The 21,858-nt window shown below is 55.7% G+C and overlaps 1 protein-coding gene across 1 annotated transcript in view; it reads left to right on the top strand.

The window, feature by feature from the left end:
• Positions 1 to 1,607: 1,607 nt before the first annotated feature.
• Positions 1,608 to 21,858, top strand: part of CLPB (ClpB caseinolytic peptidase B homolog (E. coli)) — a 71,735-nt gene continuing 51,484 nt past the window's right edge. Inside the window, 3 exon segments of the mRNA XM_009997779.1 lie at positions 1,608 to 1,711; positions 13,146 to 13,249; positions 17,241 to 17,369. Of these exon segments, the coding sequence (XP_009996081.1) occupies positions 1,608 to 1,711; positions 13,146 to 13,249; positions 17,241 to 17,369 (337 nt within the window).

Here is a 21,858-nt window from a genome sequence, read left to right as displayed (position 1 = left end):
TGAGCCTGGAGAAGAGAAGGCTCCAGGGAGAGCTGAGAGCAGCTTCCAGTGCCTGAAGGGGCTCCAGGAAAGCTGGAGAGGGGCTTGGGACAAGGGCAGGGAGGGATGGGAGCAGGGGGAAGGGTTTCCAGCTGGCAGAGGGAGCTGGAGCTGAGATGGGAGGGAGAAATTCTGGGCTGTGAGGGTGGGGAGAGCCTGGCCCAGGGATGGGGCTTGGAGCAGCCTGGGCTGCTGGGAGGTGTCCCTGCCCGTGCAGGGGTGGCACTGGGTGGGATTTGAGGTCCCTTCCAGCCAAACTAGTCGGGGATTCCATGATTCCATGGCTCATCCAGAGGGTTTTTCATGGGGAGGAGCATCTCTCCATGCCCACCCCACGGATGTGCTGGGTGTGGTGGCACAGATGGAGCCTGGTGTGGATTTCTCCCTCAGGCAGCTTCCAGGGCAGGGGATGCCTGTGTCCCTGCTCTGGGTCAAGCTCCTTGTTCTCTCTTTTGTGAGTGCAAACACCCTCTGTCTGGGGGGAGCTGATCTCTGCAGATAACAATCTGCCATCCTGTGTGCAGCCAGGCAGGTCCTGGTGCTGTCCTGGGGACAGGAGGGCTCTGTGGCTGCACAGGATGTTTGTCCTTTCAGCACCCTGCTGTCCCGGGGTGCTCTGCACCTGCCTGGGCTCCCATCCTGTGCCTCCAGTGATGAGGTGCTGGAATAGGGAGGAAGCCTGAGGACATATCCTGGGGGGAGCTGAGGCTGGTCCTGTGCCCTGCCCTGCCTTGGTGCTGAGCAGATCCGTGTCACATGGATCTGCTGAGGATTCTGCTGCTCCTCAGCTGCCACAAAGCACCAAGTATCAAAGCTCTGCAGAGCAAGGACCTGTTTTTGACCTGCCAAAGAGTTGATTATCATTAAGCTTAGAGGGTAGTTGAGCTGAGACATGAGGAGGGAATTCTATGCTGTGAGGGTGGGGAGAGCCTGGCCCAGGTTGCCCAGGGAAGCTGTGGCTGCCCCATCCCTGGCAGTGTTGAAGGGCAGGTTGGATGGGGCTTGGAGCAGCCTGGGCTGCTGGGAGGTGTCCCTGCCCATGCAGAGGTGGGACTGGATGAGCTTTAAGGTCCCTTCTAACCCAAAGCAGTCTGGGCTTTGCTAGAGAAATCACCAAGGCTTGTTGGATACCTCCTGCATTTTGGGTTTGTCTCCTTTGTTCTCATGTTGTGCAAGAAACCTGCAAAAGTATCTCCTGTTGCCATGGCCCTTGGAGATCTGCTGAGCTTGTCCTGAGTCCCAGGAGGCTGTGGCTGCACCCAGAAGGTCTGAACCTGTCCCCAGCTTGTAAATGAAGCAGCCTTGCTCTCCTCCATGGCTGCTGGTTCATCCTTTGGGTATTAAACTGTATAAAAGAAAGATAAAATAAAGAAATGAAGCTGTTGACATTGGGCCATTAGGAAGGACAGTGCTTGGTAGCACCTCCCAGTTGGTTTCAGTTTGACAGCCCATGAGAAACTGGATTGTAGCACCTTTCCAGCTTGGGTCTTCTAGGCTCTGCTGCAGCAGGTGAGCTCCTCTGAGCTCCACCCTGCTCGGGATGTTTTATCTCCATCTTCACCCTGAACATGTCTCCTCTGTCCAGGTTGCTGCAGGAGGGCACAGAGGTGAATGCCAGGCACAGGCTGGGCTGGACAGCACTCATGGTTTTTTTTTCAGGAACTCCAGGTAGGTTTGGCTCAGCCTTCATGTCGTGGGGAAGTCAAGTCCAGGTGGGCTCTACGGGGGGTTCTGGGAAGTTTGGGCTGGTTTGGGATGTGAAGCTAAACCCAAGGAAGCTTTTCATAGAATCATAGAATGGTTTGGGTTGGAAGGGACCTTCAAGATCATCTAGTTCCAACCCCCCTGCATGGGCAGGGACACCTCCCAGCAGCCCAGGCTGCTCCAAGCCCCATCCAACCTGCCCTGAACACCCCAACTCTCCCAGATGATCTCTTGGATCATTTCTATGGCCCTTCTCTGGCCCCTCTCCAACAGCTCCATGTCTCTCCTGTGCTGGGGACCCCAGAGCTGGACACAACACTCCAGGGGGGTCTCAGCAGAGCAGAGCAGAGGGGCAGAATCCCCTCCCTGGCCCTGCTGGCCACACTTCTTGTGATGCAGCCCAGGACACAACTGCCCCTCTGGGCTCCAGTCCTCACTGGGGGCTCATGTCCAGCTTCTCATCTCCTCCCACCCCAAGTCCTTCTCCTCAGGGCTGCTCTCCAGCCACTCTCCCCCCAGCCTGGATTGTTCCCTGGGCTTGTGCTGACCCAGGACCCTGCACTTGGCCTTGTTAAACTTCATGAGGTTGGCACTGGCCCTTCTCCCCAGCCTGTCCAGGTCCCTCTGGATGGATCCCTTCCCTCTGGGGTGTCAGCTGCTCCTCACAGCTTGGTGTTGTCAGCAAACCTGCTGAGCAGACACTCAGTCCCACTGGCCACGTGGCTGCTCTACCATCCCACAGAGGTGACAGCTGAGCTGGCAGTTGATTTTGCCCTCTGAGGTCCCTGTGCTGGGCAGGTCTGACTCCCCCCATCAGGATCCAGGTCCCTCCTGGCTCGTGGGGCCGTGCCTGGGGCTTTGATGCAAAGCAGAAGGGCTGGATGCTGTGTCCTCCCTCCCCAGTTCCCATGATGATCACTGGGGCTTCTTGTAACCTTTTCAAGACACTCTTCAATATATTCAGTCTACAACTAAATTCAATTAGTTGGGTTTTTTGGTTTGGTTTTGTTTTATTTAGGGGGAAAAAAAAAGAAAAAGAAATCCAATTTTGGCAAACGTGGGACAGACGGGGAGAATGAGCTTTGATGTTCCACCCTCTCGGGGCTGCTTTACTTAGTCACAAGTTCATAAGCAAAAAAGCTTAATTACTTGAGAAAACACAGGATTAGAGCAGGGCACAAAGGGGGAATATCCGCTCCAGCATCCCGCTCCGCGCGCCCAGTTCGTGTGTGGTGCAAACTTTGATGTGTGCTGGGACAAGCTGGAAGGCCTGACCTCCTCGGGGAGCTCCTGAAGACAGGCCCAGAGGAGGGGGCTCGGGGCTGTTTGTTTAACTTTGATGTCCCAGCAGCAACGGGCCCCCCTTGTTTGCCCTTTTGGGGGCTTCGGAGCCTCCCACCTTTGCCAGTGGACAATGGGCAGCGCTGGAGTGTGACGACTGGTGACCATTCCAAGTGACTGGTGGAGCAGAACAGGGCTTCCCGAGTTGCAAAAGCTCAGAGGGGAGAGGCAGAAAGGCTGTTCATGCTACAATAATCACCTAAAACCAGGCCTAAAAGCAGGTAGAAATGCTGATGGAAACATCTCGGCAGCAAAAGGCTGGTCCCTCCCTCCAGGCTGGCAGAGCCACAGGGAGCTGGCAAAAAAAGGAGAGAGGCTTGTGGTTCTGTTGGGCAAAGGGTGTTCATTTTTACCACATTTTGGATGAGTTCCTGACTTGAATTGGAAGCTATGGGGTCCTTGAAGAGCTGAGTTTGATAGGACTTGTCTCCAGCAGTGGAGTGGAAGAGTAATGAGCTGCTTGGTGGAGGAAATGCAAGGTGGATTTACAGCTGGTGGAACAGGTTCCTTTTCCTTCCTCATTGCTGTCACCAGCACCACAGCCCCCTAAAGCCACCCTGGGGAGCTCCTGAAGGTGTCACCAACCTTGAAACAAGAAATGGTCCCAGAGCCAGCAGGTGAACCAACACCAAATGGCCTCATTGAATCGTGGAATGGTTTGGGTGGGAAGAGACCTTCAAGATCATCCAGTTCTAATCCCCCTGCATGGGCAGGGACACCTCCCAGCAGCCCAGGCTGCTCCAAGCCCCATCCAACCTGCCCTTCAACACCCCCAGGGATGGGGCAGCCACAGCTTCCCTGGGCAACCTGGGCCAGGCTCTCCCCACCCTCACAGCCCAGAATTTCTCCCTCCCATCTCAGCTCCAGCTCCCTCTGCCAGCTGGAAACCCTTCCCCCTGCTCCCATCCCTCCCTGCCCTTGTCCCAAGCCCCTCCCCAGCTTTCCTGGAGCCCCTTCAGGCCCTGGAAGCTGCTCTCAGCTCTCCCTGGAGCCTTCTCTTCTCCAGACTCAACACCCCAACTCTCCCAGCCTGGCTCCAGAGCAGAGCTGCTCCAGCCCTTGGATCAACCAGCAACCAGTCTTGTACTGGTTGCACCCTTCCTCAGGTAGTTGTGCCTTGGAATCAGGAAATGACAGACTGGTTTGGGATGGAAGGGACCTTAGGGATCATCCTGACCATCCCCAAGCTGCTCGTTACCTCTCCTTGGATGTCAGAGCCAGAGGAAGACCCAGCTCAGCCCCCCGGGGGCTGTTTGACCGATGAGCTGAGAACCACAAGTCATAACCACTTATAATCCACCAAAGCAGCTGCTCTGGCTGGATAAAGCAATTTGAGATCGTGGCTCTTCACAGAGGGACCACACTCCAATAAAAAATAACTCCTGCTTCCTCCTGCAAAGCAGAGTAAATCATATTTAGACGAGTTCCTCCCAAATGTAGGCAAGAGGATTGCAGGAGCTCCAGGAACCCAGCAGGGACCCTGCGTTTGGGAGGGGAAAAGCTGCTCAGTGTGTCACATCCTGCAGACAAACCCACCCCCTGGAGCCACCAGCTCCCCAGGTTCTGCCACTCCCCTGCCCCAGCCAACAAGGAGGGGGGTTAAGAAGGACACCCTGGGGACTATGACTGGGAGCTTGGTGGGTTGTGTTCCAGCTCAGTTTAGGTTGGACTTTAGGAGGAAGGTCTTCAGTGTGGGGATGATGACACCCTGGCCCAGGTTGTCCAGGGAAGCTGTGGTTGCCCCATCCCTGGCAGTGTTGAAGGGCAGGTTGGATGGGGCTTGGAGCAGCCTGGGCTGCTGGGAGGTGTCCCTGCCCATGCAGGGGGGGCACTGGATGAGCTTTAGGGTCCCTTCCTACCCAAACCAGTCTGAGGTTCTGTGATTCTATGATTAGTGAAGAGGAAAATGGAATCTGGGAAGAAGAGTCTACTGCTCTGTGCCTCAGTTTCCCCTCCCACACGATCAGTTCTCCACCTCACCAGGGGCTGAGAGGACAACTCAGCATTTCCCTGCCCTTTGATTTTTGCTGAAACCACCGAAACCAGAAGATCTGCTGAGAAGGTCACTGTTCCCTAAGGTCCCAGCCTGCTAAGGTCCTCACTGCCATGGGGTTTAATTTGAGATGGCTTTGTTGCTTATTTCAACAAAGACACAAACCCCACTCAGCTCTCAGGAAGCATTTAATTAAAGCTTAATTACTCTAAATACATGAAGTGTGCAAGGGCAGCAGGGGTAGCCAAGGAGAAGAAGCCCCTTGCAAGGTTTTTCACAGAAATCCTCCCTTTTCAAGCCAAGGTCTTTCCAAGAGAATTAAGAAATCACTTTAAAGCAGGTCTTGAAGAGCCACAGACCTTCAGGAAGGCTAAAGAGAAGAGTCTGGGAATCACTTCAGCTGAAAACCCCAGTGACAAGTCAGGTGTGTGTGTTACAACCTCTGTTAGCCCAGAGGTGAGGAGTTTGGACCTGGAATCTCTCTGATATAAATGAAGAACCAGAAATTAATCTGGTCACACTTCAGGAAAGGTCTGGAACAAGAAAACAAACTCATGAAAAGAAGAGGGATGCCCAGGATGCCTGCAAGGACTGACACCAGCTACCAGGGAAACTGGGAAAAAGAAATCCCCCCTTCAGGGCACTGAGCAGGGAGCAGAGCAGATCCCAGAAGTCTGGTCCCTCTCCAGGGGATCCAAAACTCCCCCAGGGTTTGAGGTGCCAAGGCTGAGCTGCTCTGCAGGGGAAGGTGCCAGCCAGGACCAGGAATGCTCCCAGCTTGTGGAACAACAATCTCCTGGAGCACAAGAAACAGGAAAGAAACACCTGCCTGGAGCTGGAGGAGCTGGAAGTGCCTCTCTCATTTCACAGGGTGTGAAAATTATCATAGGATCATGGAATGGTTTGGGTTGGAAGGGACCTTCAAGATCGTCTAGTCCCAACTGCCCTGCATGGGCAGGGACACCTCCCAGCAGCCCAGGCTGCTCCAAGCCCCATCCAACCTGCCCTTCAACACCCCCAGGGATGGGGCAGCCACAGCTTCCCTGGGCAACCTGGGCCAGGCTCTCCCCACCCTCACAGCCCAGAATTTCTCCCTCCCATCTCAGCTCCAGCTCCCTCTGCCAGCTGGAAACCCTTCCCCCTGCTCCCATCCCTCCCTGCCCTTGTCCCAAGCCCCTCCCCAGCTTTCCTGGAGCCCCTTCAGGCCCTGGAAGCTGCTCTCAGCTCTCCCTGGAGCCTTCTCTTCTCCAGGCTGAACACCCCAACTCTCCCAGCCTGGCTCCAGAGCTGCTCCAGCCCTCCCAGCATCTCCGGGGCCTCCTCTGGCCTCTCTCCAACAGCTCCGTGTCCTTCCTGTGCTGGGGACCCCAGAGCTGTTCCCAGCCCTGCAGGGGGGTCTCAGCAGAGCAGAGCAGAGGGGACAATCCCCTCCCTGGCCCTGCTGGTCACACTGCTGGTGACACAGCCCAGGACACGGGTGGGTTCTGGGCTCCAGTGCACGGTGCCAGAACATGTTGAGCTTCTCCTCACCCATCACCCCCAGGTCCTTCTCCTGGTATCACTACATGTTAGTCCATATCTTCTTAATCTCTCCCTCCCTTTTTTCACTCACCCCTTTTTCACCCCCCAGCTTGTTGTGCACAGAAGCCCTTGGTTCTCCACCAGTGGGTGTCAGTGAGGTGCCCTCAGGCAGGTGGCAGCAGGGACAGGAGCAGAGTGAAGCTCCATCTAAAGGGCATTTACTTGAGCAGCCTTTTTTTCTTGGCAGCTTGTCCCCACATCCCCTCACCCGTGGGTGTTCTTCTGCCTCACCTTCTAGAGCAGGAGAGAACAACTTTGATGCTCTGTGCTGGGGAACCATCCCTTCCAGGTGTTTCCACATTATTCCTGCTTCTTCATCCAGCTCATGGTGTGAGCACCTCCCAGGCATCCCTGCAGCCTCTGAGCCCTCTCAGCTCTCCCCAACATCCTCTCCTCCCTTTCCTTTTCACATCTTTGCCTCCTCCTTCTCCCTGTACCTTCCCCTCTGGATCCTTTTGCTTTTCCTCACTTGTGCTTCTCAGCACCTTCCTGCTGGGAATGCCAAGTGACTCCTCCCTGCACCTCAGCTCTGCTTTTCCTCCTCTGTCTTCCCATGTATCTGGAGAGCTGTGGCTCAGGGTCTCTCAGGTGGAACTGGAACTGGTGATGCTTGGCCCAGCGTGGTCCTGTCCCTTCCCTCCTCCTCCTCCATCCCTCCTCAGGGAGAGGAGGCAGGAAGCAGCTCCCTCTGCCTCAGGGTGTGTTGCTGGGGCTGGTGCCTCTCCAGATGTACCAGACTGGAGCTCTGAGGGTGCTGTGTGGATGGTTTATATTGCTAATAACCATCACCATGCACAGGAACATTCCAGGGGGTGTGTTCTGAGCCTTCCAGAGCAGGGTGTCCTGCCTGGAGCTGCCTGCTGGCCCTGGGCACTGACCTGACTCACTGCCTGGCTCTCATCACCTAGAGGAGGTACATACATCTGGTCCCTGGCCTTGGTGGTTTTTCACTCCTCTCACATCCAGAGCTCTGCAGCAGAGCTGGAGAAATGTCTGGATGCCTTTGGAAGCAGGAACAGCCTGTGGTGTGGCCTGGCAGGGCTGAGGAGGCAAACGTGGGGCTCGGCTGTGGTGACACCACGTGTGGAGGGCTTGATCCTTCAAGCTGGAGCTCTCTCTTTCCGCCCTTCTGAGTGGCTTTGAGGGATAAGAGAGCAATTATCACCCTGCACAATTTGTCTTTTTGGGTTCTGTAATCCCCTTTTTTTGAGGGAGGATCATCTGGGTCAGTAAGAAACCAGCAGGGAGCAGGGAATGCTGCAGCCCCCCCTGCTCCCTGGGCACCTTCCCAGGAAGCCTCACCTCCCTGCAAGTGTTGAAGGGCAGGTTGGATGGGGCTCTGAGCAACCTGGGCTGCTGGGAGGTGTCCCTGCCCATGCAGGGGTTGGAACTAGATGATTCTGAAGGTCCCTTCCAACCCAAACCATTCCCTGATCCTATGATTGTCAGAATCACAGAATCATCACAGCTGGAAAAGACCTCTGAGATCACCAGGTCCAACCATCCACCTGGAGGGGCAAAACAACAAACCCACCCAAACAAAGAACAACAAAACCAAACAAGAAAACCCCCACAACCAGACACCCCACAAAACTTAACAACACACAGAAACCCCCCCGTGCCCACCAGAGTGTGCCCTGAAGTGCCACATCTACACGTTTCTGGAACACCTCCAGGGATGGGGACTCCTCCACCTCCCTGAGCAGCCTGTGCCAGGGCCTGACCACTCTTCCAGTAAGGAAATTCTTCCTAATGTCCAGTCTGAAGCTCCCCTGGCTCAACTTGAGGTCATTTCCTCTAGTCCTTTTGTTATTCCCTTGGGAGAAGAGTTCAACACCCACCTCACCCCAACCTCCTCTCGGGGAGCTGCAGAGCACTGAGGTCTCCCCTCAGCCTCCTCCAAACCAAACAATTTAGACCTCATCTAAGATTAAAAAAAAACCAAACAGGAGAGAACAGAAATGTCAAGAGCAGCTCCCCCAGCCCTCCTGCCCCTGCTGAGTTTCACAGAGAGTGAGGGGATGTCCTTTGTGTCCAGGCAGGGCTGGTGGCTCCGGCCAGAGCTGGGGGGCAGTCGCAGATCAAACAGTGACCAGCCCAGCATTGTGCTCTGTGCTGACGGTCATGGGGATCACTGGGCTTCTTGCTTCACCAACCCCAGCTGCCAGACCCTGGCTCCAGCCACCACCAACCACCTCCTCATTGATTGTCCCACCCCCTGTATTGTAGCTGGAGGTTTGTTTGTTTAGCAGTTGTGCGATCGATGGAGCTGCCCGGCCACCCCCAGCTCAGCCCCAGCTCCCCTGGGGTTGCTGCTCGTGCTGATGAACAGTCCCTGCCTCTCATCTGAAGAGAAACTTGAGCAGCAAGTTTAAAACTCGAGGCTGCTGAGCACAGTTGTGGAGGGAAACCTGCTGTCCTGGGCCAGCTCGGACCTGCTGGTGTCCCTTGGTGTCCCTTCCCTCTGGGAGTTTGGTGGAGGAAGGAAGCAGGAGCCACGTTGTGCCAGGGGAGGTTTAGATGGGATGTTAGAGACAATTCCTTCCTGGCAGGGGTTGTCAGGGCCTGGCCCAGGCTGCCCAGGGCAGGGGGGGAGTCCCCATCCCTGGAGGGGTTTCCAAGCCCTGGAGATGGTGCTGAGGGACACGGGGCAGGGCTGGTTTCATGGTTGGACTGGGTGATCTTAAAGGGTTTTTCCAACCTAAGTCTGTGATTCTGTGGTTTAGACCCTTCCTTTTTATTAGTAAATACTGGCTGAGAATGCAACAGAGAAAGATGCCATCTGCCTTCTGTAGCACCTTCACCAGAGCTTCTTTAATTGCCTAATGAATTGGACAGTCTGAGGAGACCTGAGAGCAGCTTCCAGGGCCTGAAGGGGCTCCAGGAAAGCTGGGGAGGGGCTTGGGACAAGGGCAGGGAGGGATGGGAGCAGGGGGAAGGGTTTCCAGCTGGCAGAGGGAGCTGGAGCTGAGATGGGAGGGAGAAATTCTGGGCTGTGAGGGTGGGGAGAGCCTGGCCCAGGTTGCCCAGAGAAGTTGTGGCTGCCCCATCCCTGGGGGTGTTGAAGGGCAGGTTGGATGGGGCTTGGAGCAGCCTGGGCTGCTGGGAGGTGTCCCTGCCCATGCAGGGGGGCACTGGGTGAGCTTTGAGGCCCCTTCCAACCCAAACCAGTCTGTGAGTCTGTCATTCCTCCTGGGAAACCTGAGCTTTTTACCCAGGGACTGGGCTGTTGGACCATGCTTGGTGACCCTCACCTGGTGTTTCCAGCCCCTTGTTTATTCCCATGCCCTTCACGCTCAGGGACTGGGTCTCGATGGCACCGTTTCCTCCCCCAAAGGCTGATGAGCTTGAATGTCCCATTACCTGCAAATTGGACAGGTGGGATCAATACTTCTGATTCCAGGAACATCTGCCTGGTGCAGAAGTGCCTGCAGGGGACATCACGTCCCAGAAGCAGGAGGTGAGATTGAAAGATGATTGGGGAGGGTGGGTGAGTGTGCGAGGCCTTGTTCTGAGACCAGTGAGTCCTTCCTGAGCAGGGCCAGGCTTTGGGAGCTGAAGTCCATGGACATCCAACTGGAGCCTCCCAGCAATCCTGAGAGCTAAGGAGAAGTTTCTTATCACCAGCAGGAGATGGTGTGGAGGGTCATTAACAGAGCAGAGCACTGCTCTGAGTCACAGAGTGATGTGGGGTTGGAAGGCACCTCTGGAGATCCCCCATCCAACCCCCCAGAGCAGGATCCCTCCAGCAGGTCCCACAGGAACCTCCAGAGGGGCTGGGATGTCTCCAGAGAAGGAGCCTCCACAGCCTCTCTGGGCAGCCTGGCCCAGGGCTCTGCCACCCTCCCAGGCAACAAGTTCCTCCTCATGTTCAGCCTGACCCTCCTGTGCTCCAGCTGGTGCCCATGGCCCCTTGGCCTGTCCCTGGGCACTGCTGAGAAGAGACTGGTCCCCCCCTGCTGACCCCCTGGAGATCCTGCTCAGCCTTGAGGAGACCCCCCCTCAGTTTCCTCCTCTCCAGCTGAACAGCCCCAGCTCCCTCAGCCTTTCCTCCCAGGCAGATGCTCCAGCCCCTCAGCACCTTGGGGTCCCTGCCCTGGGCTCTCTCCAGTAGTTCCTTGTCCTTCATCAACTGGGGAGCCCAGGACTTGTCCCAGTTCTCCAGCTGTGGCCTCACCAGAGCAGCAGGGCAGGAGATCCTCCCTCAACTTGCTGCCCACACTCTTCTTGATGCCCCCCCAGAGCCCACTGGCCTTCTTGGCCACCAGGGCACGTTGTTGGCTCTTGGCTGAATTTGATGGCTCCTCATCACCTCCCACTTTCACTCCCAGACCACCTCGTGTTGAGCATTTGTGCTCCTCTACTCAACTCCTCATGAAAAATGGTTGAGCAGAGAGGTGTGTGCAATGGATGAAGAGGAAAGGGCTTCCTGGGAGTCATGGAGAGCACATGGAGGTGATGTCTGATGGAGCACCTGGGAGGAATGTTCATTTCCACAGCATCACTAAGAGCAGGCAGGAGGATGGATGGAGTTACCAAGGAAATCACAAGCCCTTTTGTGTTGTCTTGTGGCTCAGTCGTGCCCAGAGCTCATCCCTGGGCTGCAGGGTGGTGGATTGAAGTCCTGCCCTGGGGCTGGGGATCATTGCTCCTTGACGTGAGGAAGATACATGGACTTGGAAATGTATCATAGAATCATAGACTGATGGTGGTTTGGGTTGGAAGAGACCTTAAAGATCATCAGGTCCCAACTGCCCTGCGTGGGCGGGGACACCTCCCAGCAGCCCAGGCTGCTCCAAGCCCCATCCAACCTGCCCTTCAACACCCCCAGGGATGGGGCAGCCACAGCTTCCCTGGGCAACCTGGGCCAGGCTCTCCCCACCCTCACAGCCCAGAATTTCTCCCTCCCATCTCAGCTCCAGCTCCCTCTGCCAGCTGGAAACCCTTCCCCCTGCTCCCATCCCTCCCTGCCCTTGTCCCAGGCCCCTCCCCAGCTTTCCTGGAGCCCCTTCAGGCACTGGAAGCTGCTCTGAGGTCTCCCTGGAGCCTTCTCTTCTCCAGGCTCAACACCCCAACTCTCCCAGCCTGGCTCCAGAGCTGCTCCAGCCCTCCCAGCATCTCCGGGGCCTCCTCTGGCCTCTCTCCAACAGCTCCGTGTCCTCCCTGTGCTGGGGACCCCAGAGCTGTTCCCAGCCCTGCAGGGGGGTCTCAGCAGAGCAGAGCAGAGGGGACAATCCCCTCCCTGGCCCTGCTGCTCACGCTGCTGGTGACACAGCCCAGGACACGGGTGGGTTCTGGGCTCCAGCTCATGTTGAGCTTCTCATCCACCATCACCCCCAGGTCCTTCTCCTCAGGGCTGTTTTTGATCCATTCTCCACCCAACCTGTAACTGTGGTTGGTGTTTGATGAACAAGATCCCTTGTGTCTCACCCAAAATATTTCAGAACCAAGTTGCAATGTGGGCATAGATGAGCTCCATGTGCTCATGCAGGACATGGTGGGAGGTTCTTCTGCCTCCCATCCTGGCATTTTGCTCCCCAGAAGCAGCTCAGTCCATGGTGAAGATCTGACCAGGGAGGAGCCAACCTCTTTGTGCCCTATTCCCAGAACAAAACCACCACCTTGATTCCACTAATGAGTTTATGGGCTAAATGGGAGAGGAGCTGAAGTGAAATTCTCAATGTGACTTGACAGGACCCAGCCTGGAGACACGTGTCAGTGGGTCTGTGGTGCTGTCAGCCCCTCAGCCCTGTCACCCCTGATGAATGCTCCCTGCCCACTTACTGTCTAGTTGTCATGGGAAGCTGGAACCTTGGGAAGAGAAAAATTAATAAGAATTAAGAATTAACTGCCTTCGAGCTGTTTTTGGAGGTGGTGAGAAATCTAATTGTTGCCTGGTGGTGGTTGGGGTGTGGGAGCAGAGAGGGAGGAGTTCCACACCAACCCTTGTGTGTCTCCTGCTGAGCTGTCCTGCTGCAGCCTGGGGAGAACTTCCTGCAGTCCTGGAGTGGTTGAGGTTGGAAGAGACCTTAAAAGATCATCAGGATCTAACCTCCTTGCAAGGAGCAGGGACACAGGTCTGGAGACTGAAAGCCTCAGTCCCAGCATGGAGGAGAGGTGTCCACGGGATGTCCTGCTTGTGTTGCCATGCTGATCAGCCCCAGGGGGAACTTAGACATGGTTCTGAAGGCCCCATCCCTGGCAGTGTTGATGGGCAGGTTGGATGGGGCTTGGAGCAGCCTGGGCTGCTGGGAGGTGTCCCTGCTCATTGCAGGGGTGGTGGGACTGGATGATCTTGAAGGTCCCTCCAACCCAAACCGATCTGGGATTCTATGAGATGTTCAGTTCTGGTTGCTGGTTTAACTTTCCATCCCTAGCTGGGGATGTCTGGGGAGGGCTTTCCAAGCACTGTCTCCTCTCCCAGTCTCTGAAGGGCTTTGGTGACTCAGATTCTGCCTCTGCCTGATGTTTTGTCCTGCTCTCACAGCGTGGTGAAGGTCCTGCTGGCAGCCAAGGCAGATCCCAACCTTGGAGACGATTTCAGCAACGTCTATGAGACAGCCAAGGAAAAAGGCCTCCATTCTTTGGAAGGTAACACGGGTTGTGTGCAGCCACCAGGGCTGCAGCTCCCAAAATGTCCTTTCCTGGCTTTGAAATGGAAATTTGACCTCATTTTTTTATTTAGATCTGGCGTCAGCTTCTGTTTAAATGCAGAGTAACTGCTGGTGGGTGGGTGAGTGCATGTCTGGAGAGGAGAGAGAAGGTTCCATGGATGTGTCTGAGAAGCAATTCTGCACCATCCCAGAGATAACCTGGTTTGATCTAACCAGGACATAACACAGAGCTCTAGATCTGAATGACATCCCATCCCACGTGACAGGAGTTGAGGCTGTTCAGCCTGGAGAAGAGAAGGCTCCAGGGAGAGCTGAGAGCAGCTTCCAGGGCCTGAAGGGGCTCCAGGAAAGCTGGGGAGGGGCTTGGGACAAGGGCAGGGAGGGATGGGAGCAGGGGGAAGGGTTTCCAGCTGGCAGAGGGAGCTGGAGCTGAGATGGGAGGGAGAAATTCTGGGCTGTGAGGGTGGGGAGAGCCTGGCCCAGGTTGCCCAGGGAAGCTGTGGCTGCCCCATCCCTGGGGGTGTTGAAGGGCAGGTTGGATGGGGCTTGGAGCAGCCTGGGCTGCTGGGAGGTGTCCCTGCCCATGGCAGGGGGGTTGGAACTGGGTGATCATTTGAAGTTAAAGCTTTTCCTAGCTGCTGGGAGGGGAAAACTGGAGGAAGCCACACAGGTTGTCCATGGTTTGCAGAACCAAAACAAGGTGGCGACGTGATCCATCTGCTTTTTGCCTCAGCCCCAGGAGCTGGAGGCTGCTGAGGGTGTAAGGTTTGAATCTGCCATAAACCACAGAAGATGGAGCATTGAGGGGACAGTTTTGACAGGGCCCTGTTTTATCTTTCCAAGCTCTCTGCTCTCATCCCTCCCTGTGCCCGGCCGGGCGACAGGGCTGCTGGAGGTGAGGACATCCAGAGATCAGGTTGCTGGAGCAGTGCATGCAGAATGCATGGAGCACCAGGACAGCCTGAGCTCTGGAATGCCAACCCATCCTGCATGGCCCAGACTTTATTTAAGACAAAGGAGATCAACCAATAAAGCCAATTGTTTTTGTCTGCATTCATCCCTCCAGAATGTTACATATATTTTTGAGGGGGAAGGAAAGATAAGACCTCTCAGGAAGAAGTTGCATTAATTCTTTGCTTGACATGTTTTATTAAAAAGAATAAATTCAGTTGCATTTTTAAAAAGAGAGGCAGAGAGAGAGAAAAAACTGCCTTTGTTTTTCCCTGCCCTCTCTTATTCCCCCCTCCCCATTTACATATTCCGCCTCTACATATTTTGTCATAAAAAAACCCCACACACACATGGGGGGTTCAGCCTGGAGAAGAGAAGGCTCCAGGGAGACCTGAGAGCAGCTTCCAGTGCCTGAAGGGGCTCCAGGAAAGCTGGGGAGGGGCTTGGGACAAGGGCAGGGAGGGATGGGAGCAGGGGGAAGGGTTTCCAGCTGGCAGAGGGAGCTGGAGCTGAGATGGGAGGGAGAAATTCTGGGCTGTGAGGGTGGGGAGAGCCTGGCCCAGGTTGCCCAGGGAAGCTGTGGCTGCCCCATCCCTGGGGGTGTTGAAGGGCAGGTTGGATGGGGCTTGGAGCAGCCTGGGCTGCTGGGAGGTGTCCCTGCCCATGCAGGGGGGTTGGAACTGGGTGATCATTTGAAGTTAAAGCTTTTCCTAGCTGCTGGGAGGGGAAAACTGGAGGAAGCCACACAGGTTGTCCATGGTTTGCAGAACCAAAACAAGGTGGCGACGTGATCCATCTGCTTTTTGCCTCAGCCCCAGGAGCTGGAGGCTGCTGAGGGTGTAAGGTTTGAATCTGCCATAAACCACAGAAGATGGAGCATTGAGGGGACAGTTTTGACAGGGCCCTGTTTTATCTTTCCAAGCTCTCTGCTCTCATCCCTCCCTGTGCCCGGCCGGGCGACAGGGCTGCTGGAGGTGAGGACATCCAGAGATCAGGTTGCTGGAGCAGTGCATGCAGAATGCATGGAGCACCAGGACAGCCTGAGCTCTGGAATGCCAACCCATCCTGCATGGCCCAGACTTTATTTAAGACAAAGGAGATCAACCAATAAAGCCAATTGTTTTTGTCTGCATTCATCCCTCCAGAATGTTACATATATTTTTGAGGGGGAAGGAAAGATAAGACCTCTCAGGAAGAAGTTGCATTAATTCTTTGCTTGACATGTTTTATTAAAAAGAATAAATTCAGTTGCATTTTTAAAAAGAGAGGCAGAGAGAGAGAAAAAACTGCCTTTGTTTTTCCCTGCCCTCTCTTATTCCCCCCTCCCCATTTACATATTCCGCCTCTACATATTTTGTCATAAAAAAACCCCACACACACACACCCCCCCTCCCCAATCCAGACCGAGGGGGCTGCTCCACCAAACCCTGCAGAAAAATATATTGCAGACATTTATATGGATGGCAGGAAGGGAGACAGAGGGCTGAAAATTTCCAGGCCCCCAGTGATGGATGGCAGAGCAGGCTCCCCCTGACGCTTTATTGAGTTTCCGATGATTATCTCTCTCCCAGACATTTTTTACAGCTGACGGCCGAGCTGTCACAACAGACCATGGGGGAAAAAAAACCCCAACAATAATAACACTTTAATCTCTTTACTGCACTGCTCCCTAGTATCTCAGATTCATCTTCCCTGACGCACGCAGTTCATTATCCTGCTCCTCCCTGGGTAGGAAATGACGACAGATAAATAAATATACATACTCGGCCGGTGCGCTCGGAGAAGAGACCCAGGAAGGGAAGGGAGCCAGGGCATTAATTGATCTTCCTGGAGGTTCTGAGGTTCATTAGTGGAGATGCTGGGCCAGGACAGCAGCAGGTCTTCATGACAGCATTTGTTTTTTTCTCTTCTGAACTTTTCAAATCTGAGGAGGGGACGTGGAAAGGGCCCTGCAGGAGGTTCCACCGTCCGGGTCTGCAGGGGTTGCTGTTGGGGGCTTTAGGTGCTCAGAGACCCTTCTGAAGGCCCTGGACGTGGTGGGTTTGCTGAGTTTTGGTTAGGTACCTGTCCACCTGGGAGCTGAGTACACCTCCAGGAGCAGGACTTGGCCCACCAGTTGGGTGGAGGGCATGCAGCAGCAGACACCACCTGCCAGCCCCACCACCTGGCGTGGTGAGTTGGGGTTGGTGGGTGGACTTGATGATTTTAGAGGCCTTTTCCAAGCTTAATGATCCTGTGATCACTTGGGTGGTGTGGTTTGGTTTGCAGGGCTTCTTCATCTCCCAAGGTTGAGGAGAAGGGTCATGCCCAGGCTGGGATTCTGTGATTCCAGCCACAGCCTCTTTGCACCACAGTGAGATCAGGATTCAGCACAAAGAATCCATCCAGAGGCTGCTGCCTTTTTTTTTTTCCCTTTTACTGCCCTCAAGAGCTGGAGAACAACCACTCAGGGCTTCCTCCCCACCACCCTCTTCCCCCAGCCAGAACACGACCCCAGCAGATTAGATCTAATTAAGGCTGGAAGCACAAAGCACCAAACCCTACAAGCCATAGCCAAGAGAGTCCCAGACTGGTTTGGGTTGGAAGGGACCTTCAAGTTCATCAGGTTCCAACCCCCTGCATGGGCAAGGACACCTCCCAGCAGCCCAGGCTGCTCCAAGCCCCATCCAACCTGCCCTTCAACACCCCCAGGGATGGGGCAGCCACAGCTTCCCTGGGCAACCTGGGCCAGGCTCTCCCCACCCTCACAGCACAGAATTCCCTCCTCATGTCCAACCTAAATCTCCCCTCTCCAAGGGGAGGGATCTTGTCCTGGGCTTTCTCCAGTCACCTCCTGCCCTGCCTGGGTGCTGTGAAGACAATCACTGGGGGTTGCAGAAGGGTGTTGTCTTCACTTCCATTAAGTCCTTTCCAAGCTCCCAGCCCCAGGGTGGTGGGTCCATGCTGGTGGTGCCTGTTCAGACCAGCAGTTGCTTGGTCTCCTTGAGCTGAGCTTTCTCATTCTTCTCCCCCTGCAGTCCTGGTGACCCGGGAGGACGATTTCAGCAACCGCCTCAACATCCGAGCCAACTTCAAGGGCTGCACAGCCCTGCACTATGCTGTGCTGGCTGATGACTACCTGACTGTCAAGCTGCTGCTGGATGGAGGTGAGTTCCACAGCTCCAACCAGCTCCTGGCCTAGGAGCACTTTGGTTCTCAGGAAGCCTGACCCCCTGAGCTGTCAGGCTCAGACAGGGACCAGGCTCCTTCGCCTTCAGCATCAGTTGGGATTTGCTCTTTGCTTTCACCTCTTGGGTTTGAATTTCTGTGTTTCCCTTTGTCTCCACTGGTTCTTGTCACCTACTTCTGGTGGCTCTTCTGGTGGCAGGTCTGGGCCCCTCAGGACAAGAAGGACCTGGAGGGGCTGGAGCGTGTCCAGGGAAGGGCCCCGGAGCTGGGGAAGGGGCTGGAGCAGGAGGAGAAGGGGCTGGAGAACTTGTGAGGAGCAGCTGAGGGAGCTGGGGGTGCCCAGCCTGGAGCAAAGGAGGCTGAGGGGAGACCTTCAGTCATTGAGTTGTCCCTTTCACCAGTGGGGTTGTGTCCCCTGGTGTCTCTGTTCAGCATTTTGGACATTTCCCTTTCACGATTTAACCTCTGCCCTCCTGTCCCATCCCTCGTGTTCCTGGGGGTGTGGAATCGAAGAGCTCCCACCTTAAAGGACCCAGGTCTGCTCTGTAGGGAAGGCACTGGGAGGTACCAGCACCCAGTGGGGTGGTTCAGGTTCAGGTACTGTTGGCAACTGAGCTCTGGTGAGAACTGGTGGAAATCAGCTTGTGTGGTTGTTGGTCCTCCTGGCTCAATCCCAAAGCCTTCCTCATGGCTCCTGCCTTGAAGTCATCTGGCCCAGGTTGCCCAGAGAGGTGGGAGTTGCCCCATCCCTGGAAACATTCCAGGTTAGGCTAGACAAGGGTCTGAGCAAGCACATCTAGTTGGAGGTGTCCCTGCTCATGGCAGGGGGGTTGGGCTGGATGAGCTTTGAGGGTCCTTCCGAAGCCATTCTGTGGTTCTGTGATGCCAGGAGAGGAACATGTGTAGGATCATGGCATATTTTGGTTTGAACAGGCTTCAGGAGGTCTCTGGTCCAACCTCCTGGTCAAAGCAGGGGCAGTTGTGAGGCCAAACCAGGTAACTCAGGGCTTCATCCAGCCAGGTCCTAAAAGCCACCAAGGATGAACACAGGCAACCTGTTCCAGCCCTGCTCAATATATTCATGAATGGCCTGGAAAAGGGATGGAGTGTCCCCTCAGCAGGTCTACTGGTGACACCAAACTGGGAGGGGTGGTGACACTCCAGAGGACTGGACCGCTGTCTGGAGTCCTGGGAAGCCTGGGGAGCTGGGCAGAGAGGAACCTGATGAGGTTCAACAAGGGCAACTGTAAAATGCTGCAGCTGGGGAGGAACAGCCCCATGGATCAGAGCAGGGTGGGGGGACCTGCTGGAGCTGGGGGGAGAAGGACCCTGGAGTCCTCATGGACAAGAGGGTGGCCAAGAGCCAACAACGTGCCCTGGTGGCCAAGAAGGGCAATGGGCTCCTGGGGGGCATCAAGGAGTGTGGGCAGCAAGTTGAGGGAGGTTCTCCTGCCCTGCTGCTCTGGTGAGGCCACATCTGGAGAACTGGGTCCAGTTCTGGGCTCCCCAGTTGATGAAGGACAAGGAGCTACTGGAGAGTCCAGTACAAGCCACTAAGATGATGAAGGGACTGGAGCATCTGCCTGGGAGGAAAGGCTGAGGGAGCTGGGGCTGCTCAGCTGGAGAGGAGGAGACTGAGGGGGGGTCTCCTTAAGGCTGAGCAGGATCTCCAGGGGTGTCAGGAGGGGGGGACCAGTCTCTTCTCAGCAGTGCCCAAGGACAGGCCAAGGGGCCATGGGCACCAGCTGGAGCACAGGAGGGTCAGGCTGAACATGAGGAGGAACTTGTTGCCTGGGAGGGTGGCAGAGCCCTGGGCCAGGCTGCCCAGAGAGGCTGTGGAGGCTCCTTCTCTGGAGACAGCCCAGCCCCTCTGGAGGTTCCTGTGGGACCTGCAGGAGGGATCCTGCTCTGGGGGGTTGGATGGATGGTCTCCAGAGGTGCCTTCCAACCCCACATCACTCTGACTCTGTAACCTGTCACCAGGCTTGGCTGTCACTGTGAGGGAGCAGCTCATCAGCCCTGGTGGAGGAAGAGCAGGAGCTGCAGTGGGTGGTGGAGCAGGGATGTGCTGCCCTGGCAGCAGTTTGTTGTGCTGACCCTCCTGCTGCTCTTCACCAGAGGGACATTTGTGTCCATGTTCCATAGTTCCCCACGTCTTCTGGACACATGTGGAGATGCTGCTCCATGAGCTGCACCTGCCTGCAGAGCTAGTCAGCAAGGTTCTGCTGTCCTCCAGAATCCTGCCCCTCTTATTCCTCCTCCAACAATTCCCACTCCTCCCTGCAGTGTCACCCAGTTTGAAAAAGCAAGAATCACAGAATCATGGAATGGTTTGGGTTGGGAGGGACCTTCAAGATCATCTAGTCCCACCTCCCTGCATGGGCAGGGACACCTCCCAGCAGCCCAGGCTGCTCCAAGCCCCATCCAACCTGCCCTTCAGCACTGCCAGGGATGGGGCAGCCACAAGCAGCAGCCACACTGTCCCTTCCTTGCCACCAGCCTCTGCCACCTGCAGCTGGGCCCTCAAGCCTGTCCCTGCAGGGGGGACACACTCCCCAGCCCGGCTGTTCTGGTGTTGGCAAGAACTTCAGGAAGGTTATCATCTTCCTGGAGTGGGTGTTTGGGCAGTTAATTGTAGGGGAGCAGGCAGATGATTGCAGGGTGGGGTGACACAAGACCCATTCCTGGAGAAAGCAGCTAAAAAAGGGAATGGAATTTAGCATCAGTGAAGGCTGAACATTCCCAGGAGAGATGAAGGAAAGTTAACTGTAGGAACCTTGAACCTTGATGTTCATCTGTACCATTTCCTCATTGTCTTTCATAAATAGAGAAATAAGAGGGAAAGATTGAGATTCAATCCCACTGAATTCCATGGGGTTGGCTCTGGGTCAGGAATTCTCCCTGGCCTGAGCCCAGAGCCCATCTCTTGGCTGGAGATTAACCCCAAAAATAGGAGCCACTGAAAAGAAACCTATTGTGAATGGGTTTGGCCAAGGTTCTTCAGGGATGAGGCAGCTGAGGGAGCTGAAGCAGCAGGAGCTGCTGTGGGAGCCTGTGCAGGGGGGACTGGGAAGGCCTGAGACCAAAATATTGGCCCACGTGTGGGCCAGAACATTTGCCTGACGTGGCAAACCCTGAACCTGCCACTTGCTCAGCTCATCTGGCTCACTGGGCAGTCCAACTGCACGTGCTTTGGCCACCAGCATCCTGGCTGGTGTCACCCCAGGGTGGGCAGCAGGAGCAGGGCAGGGATGGTGCCCCTGTGCTGGGCACTGGGGAGGGGGCACCTGGAGTCCTGGGGGCAGGGCTGGGCCCCTCAGGACAAGAAGGACATGGAGGGGCTGGAGCGTGTCCAGGGAAGGGCCCCGGAGCTGGGGAAGGGGCTGGAGCAGGAGGAGAAGGGGCTGGAGAACTTGTGAGGAGCAGCTGAGGGAGCTGGGGGTGTCCAGCCTGGAGCAAAGGAGGCTGAGGGGAGACCTGCTGGCTCTGCAGCTGCTGAGAGGAGGTTGGAGCCAGGGGGGTCGGGCTCTGCTCCCCAGGAACAAGCGACAGGACAAGAGGGAACGGCCTCAAGTTGTGCCAGGGGAGGTTGAGGTTGGATCTGGGGAACAATTTCTCCCTGGCAAGGGTTGTCAGGGCCTGGCCCAGGCTGCCCAGGGCAGGGGGGGAGTCCCCATCCCTGGAGGGGTTTCCAAGCCCTGGAGATGGTGCTGAGGGACACGGGGCAGGGCTGGTTTCATGGTTGGGCTGGGTGATCCTGGAGGTCTTTTCCACCTGGAGGATTCCACGATTTCCACGTCCTGATCCCTCAGCCAAGGAGAACCACAGGGATTTGGGGAAGCCAGATGGTTTTTGATGAGCTTTTCCCCCAAGGGCTGGTGCAGGTTGTGCTTGGGAGCCCAGCCAGGTGAGACCCCCCGGGGGGCAGGGGATGGTGTCAGAATTCCCACCACAGGGAGCTCTGCTCCTGCAGGAACATCTGCAGGAAGGTTCAGTTCCCCCCAAGCTGGTTCACTTGGGGTTGTTGGGGGGTTGGTTGTTTTTTTTCCCCATCTTGGATTTTTCCACCTTTTTCCTCAACACTCTCAAAAACCCAAGGAGGGAAGAAAATGGCACAAGGGAGAAAAGTGGGTTGTGGGTTTTGGTTTTTTTCCATTTTCACTGATATTTATCCCAGGAATGGGGGGGGGGAGGGGGAAGAGAAAAGAAGAGAAAACAACACCCAGAGGAACCCAGAGCCTTGTTTTTATGGCCAGGTCGGTACAAGCTGTTCCCAGAAAAATAAATAAAAAAGGAAATAAAAAAGGAAAGAAATCCCAAGAAATGCTCAAGGAAGGAGGAAGAAACTCCAGTAAATCCTGGATGGTGGAGGAAAATGATTGATCCCCTGTGGAGTGGGCAGGGTGGGGCAAAGCCCCCCAGGTATTTTGGGGCAGGGATGGGGGTCCCAGGGGGGTTGGGCAAGGA

Source organism: Chaetura pelagica, unplaced genomic scaffold (genome assembly GCF_000747805.2).
Source record: "Chaetura pelagica isolate M959 unplaced genomic scaffold, ChaPel_1.0 scaffold645, whole genome shotgun sequence".
Lineage (NCBI taxonomy): Eukaryota > Metazoa > Chordata > Aves > Apodiformes > Apodidae > Chaetura > Chaetura pelagica.
This window is presented reverse-complemented; position numbering and strand designations above follow the sequence as displayed.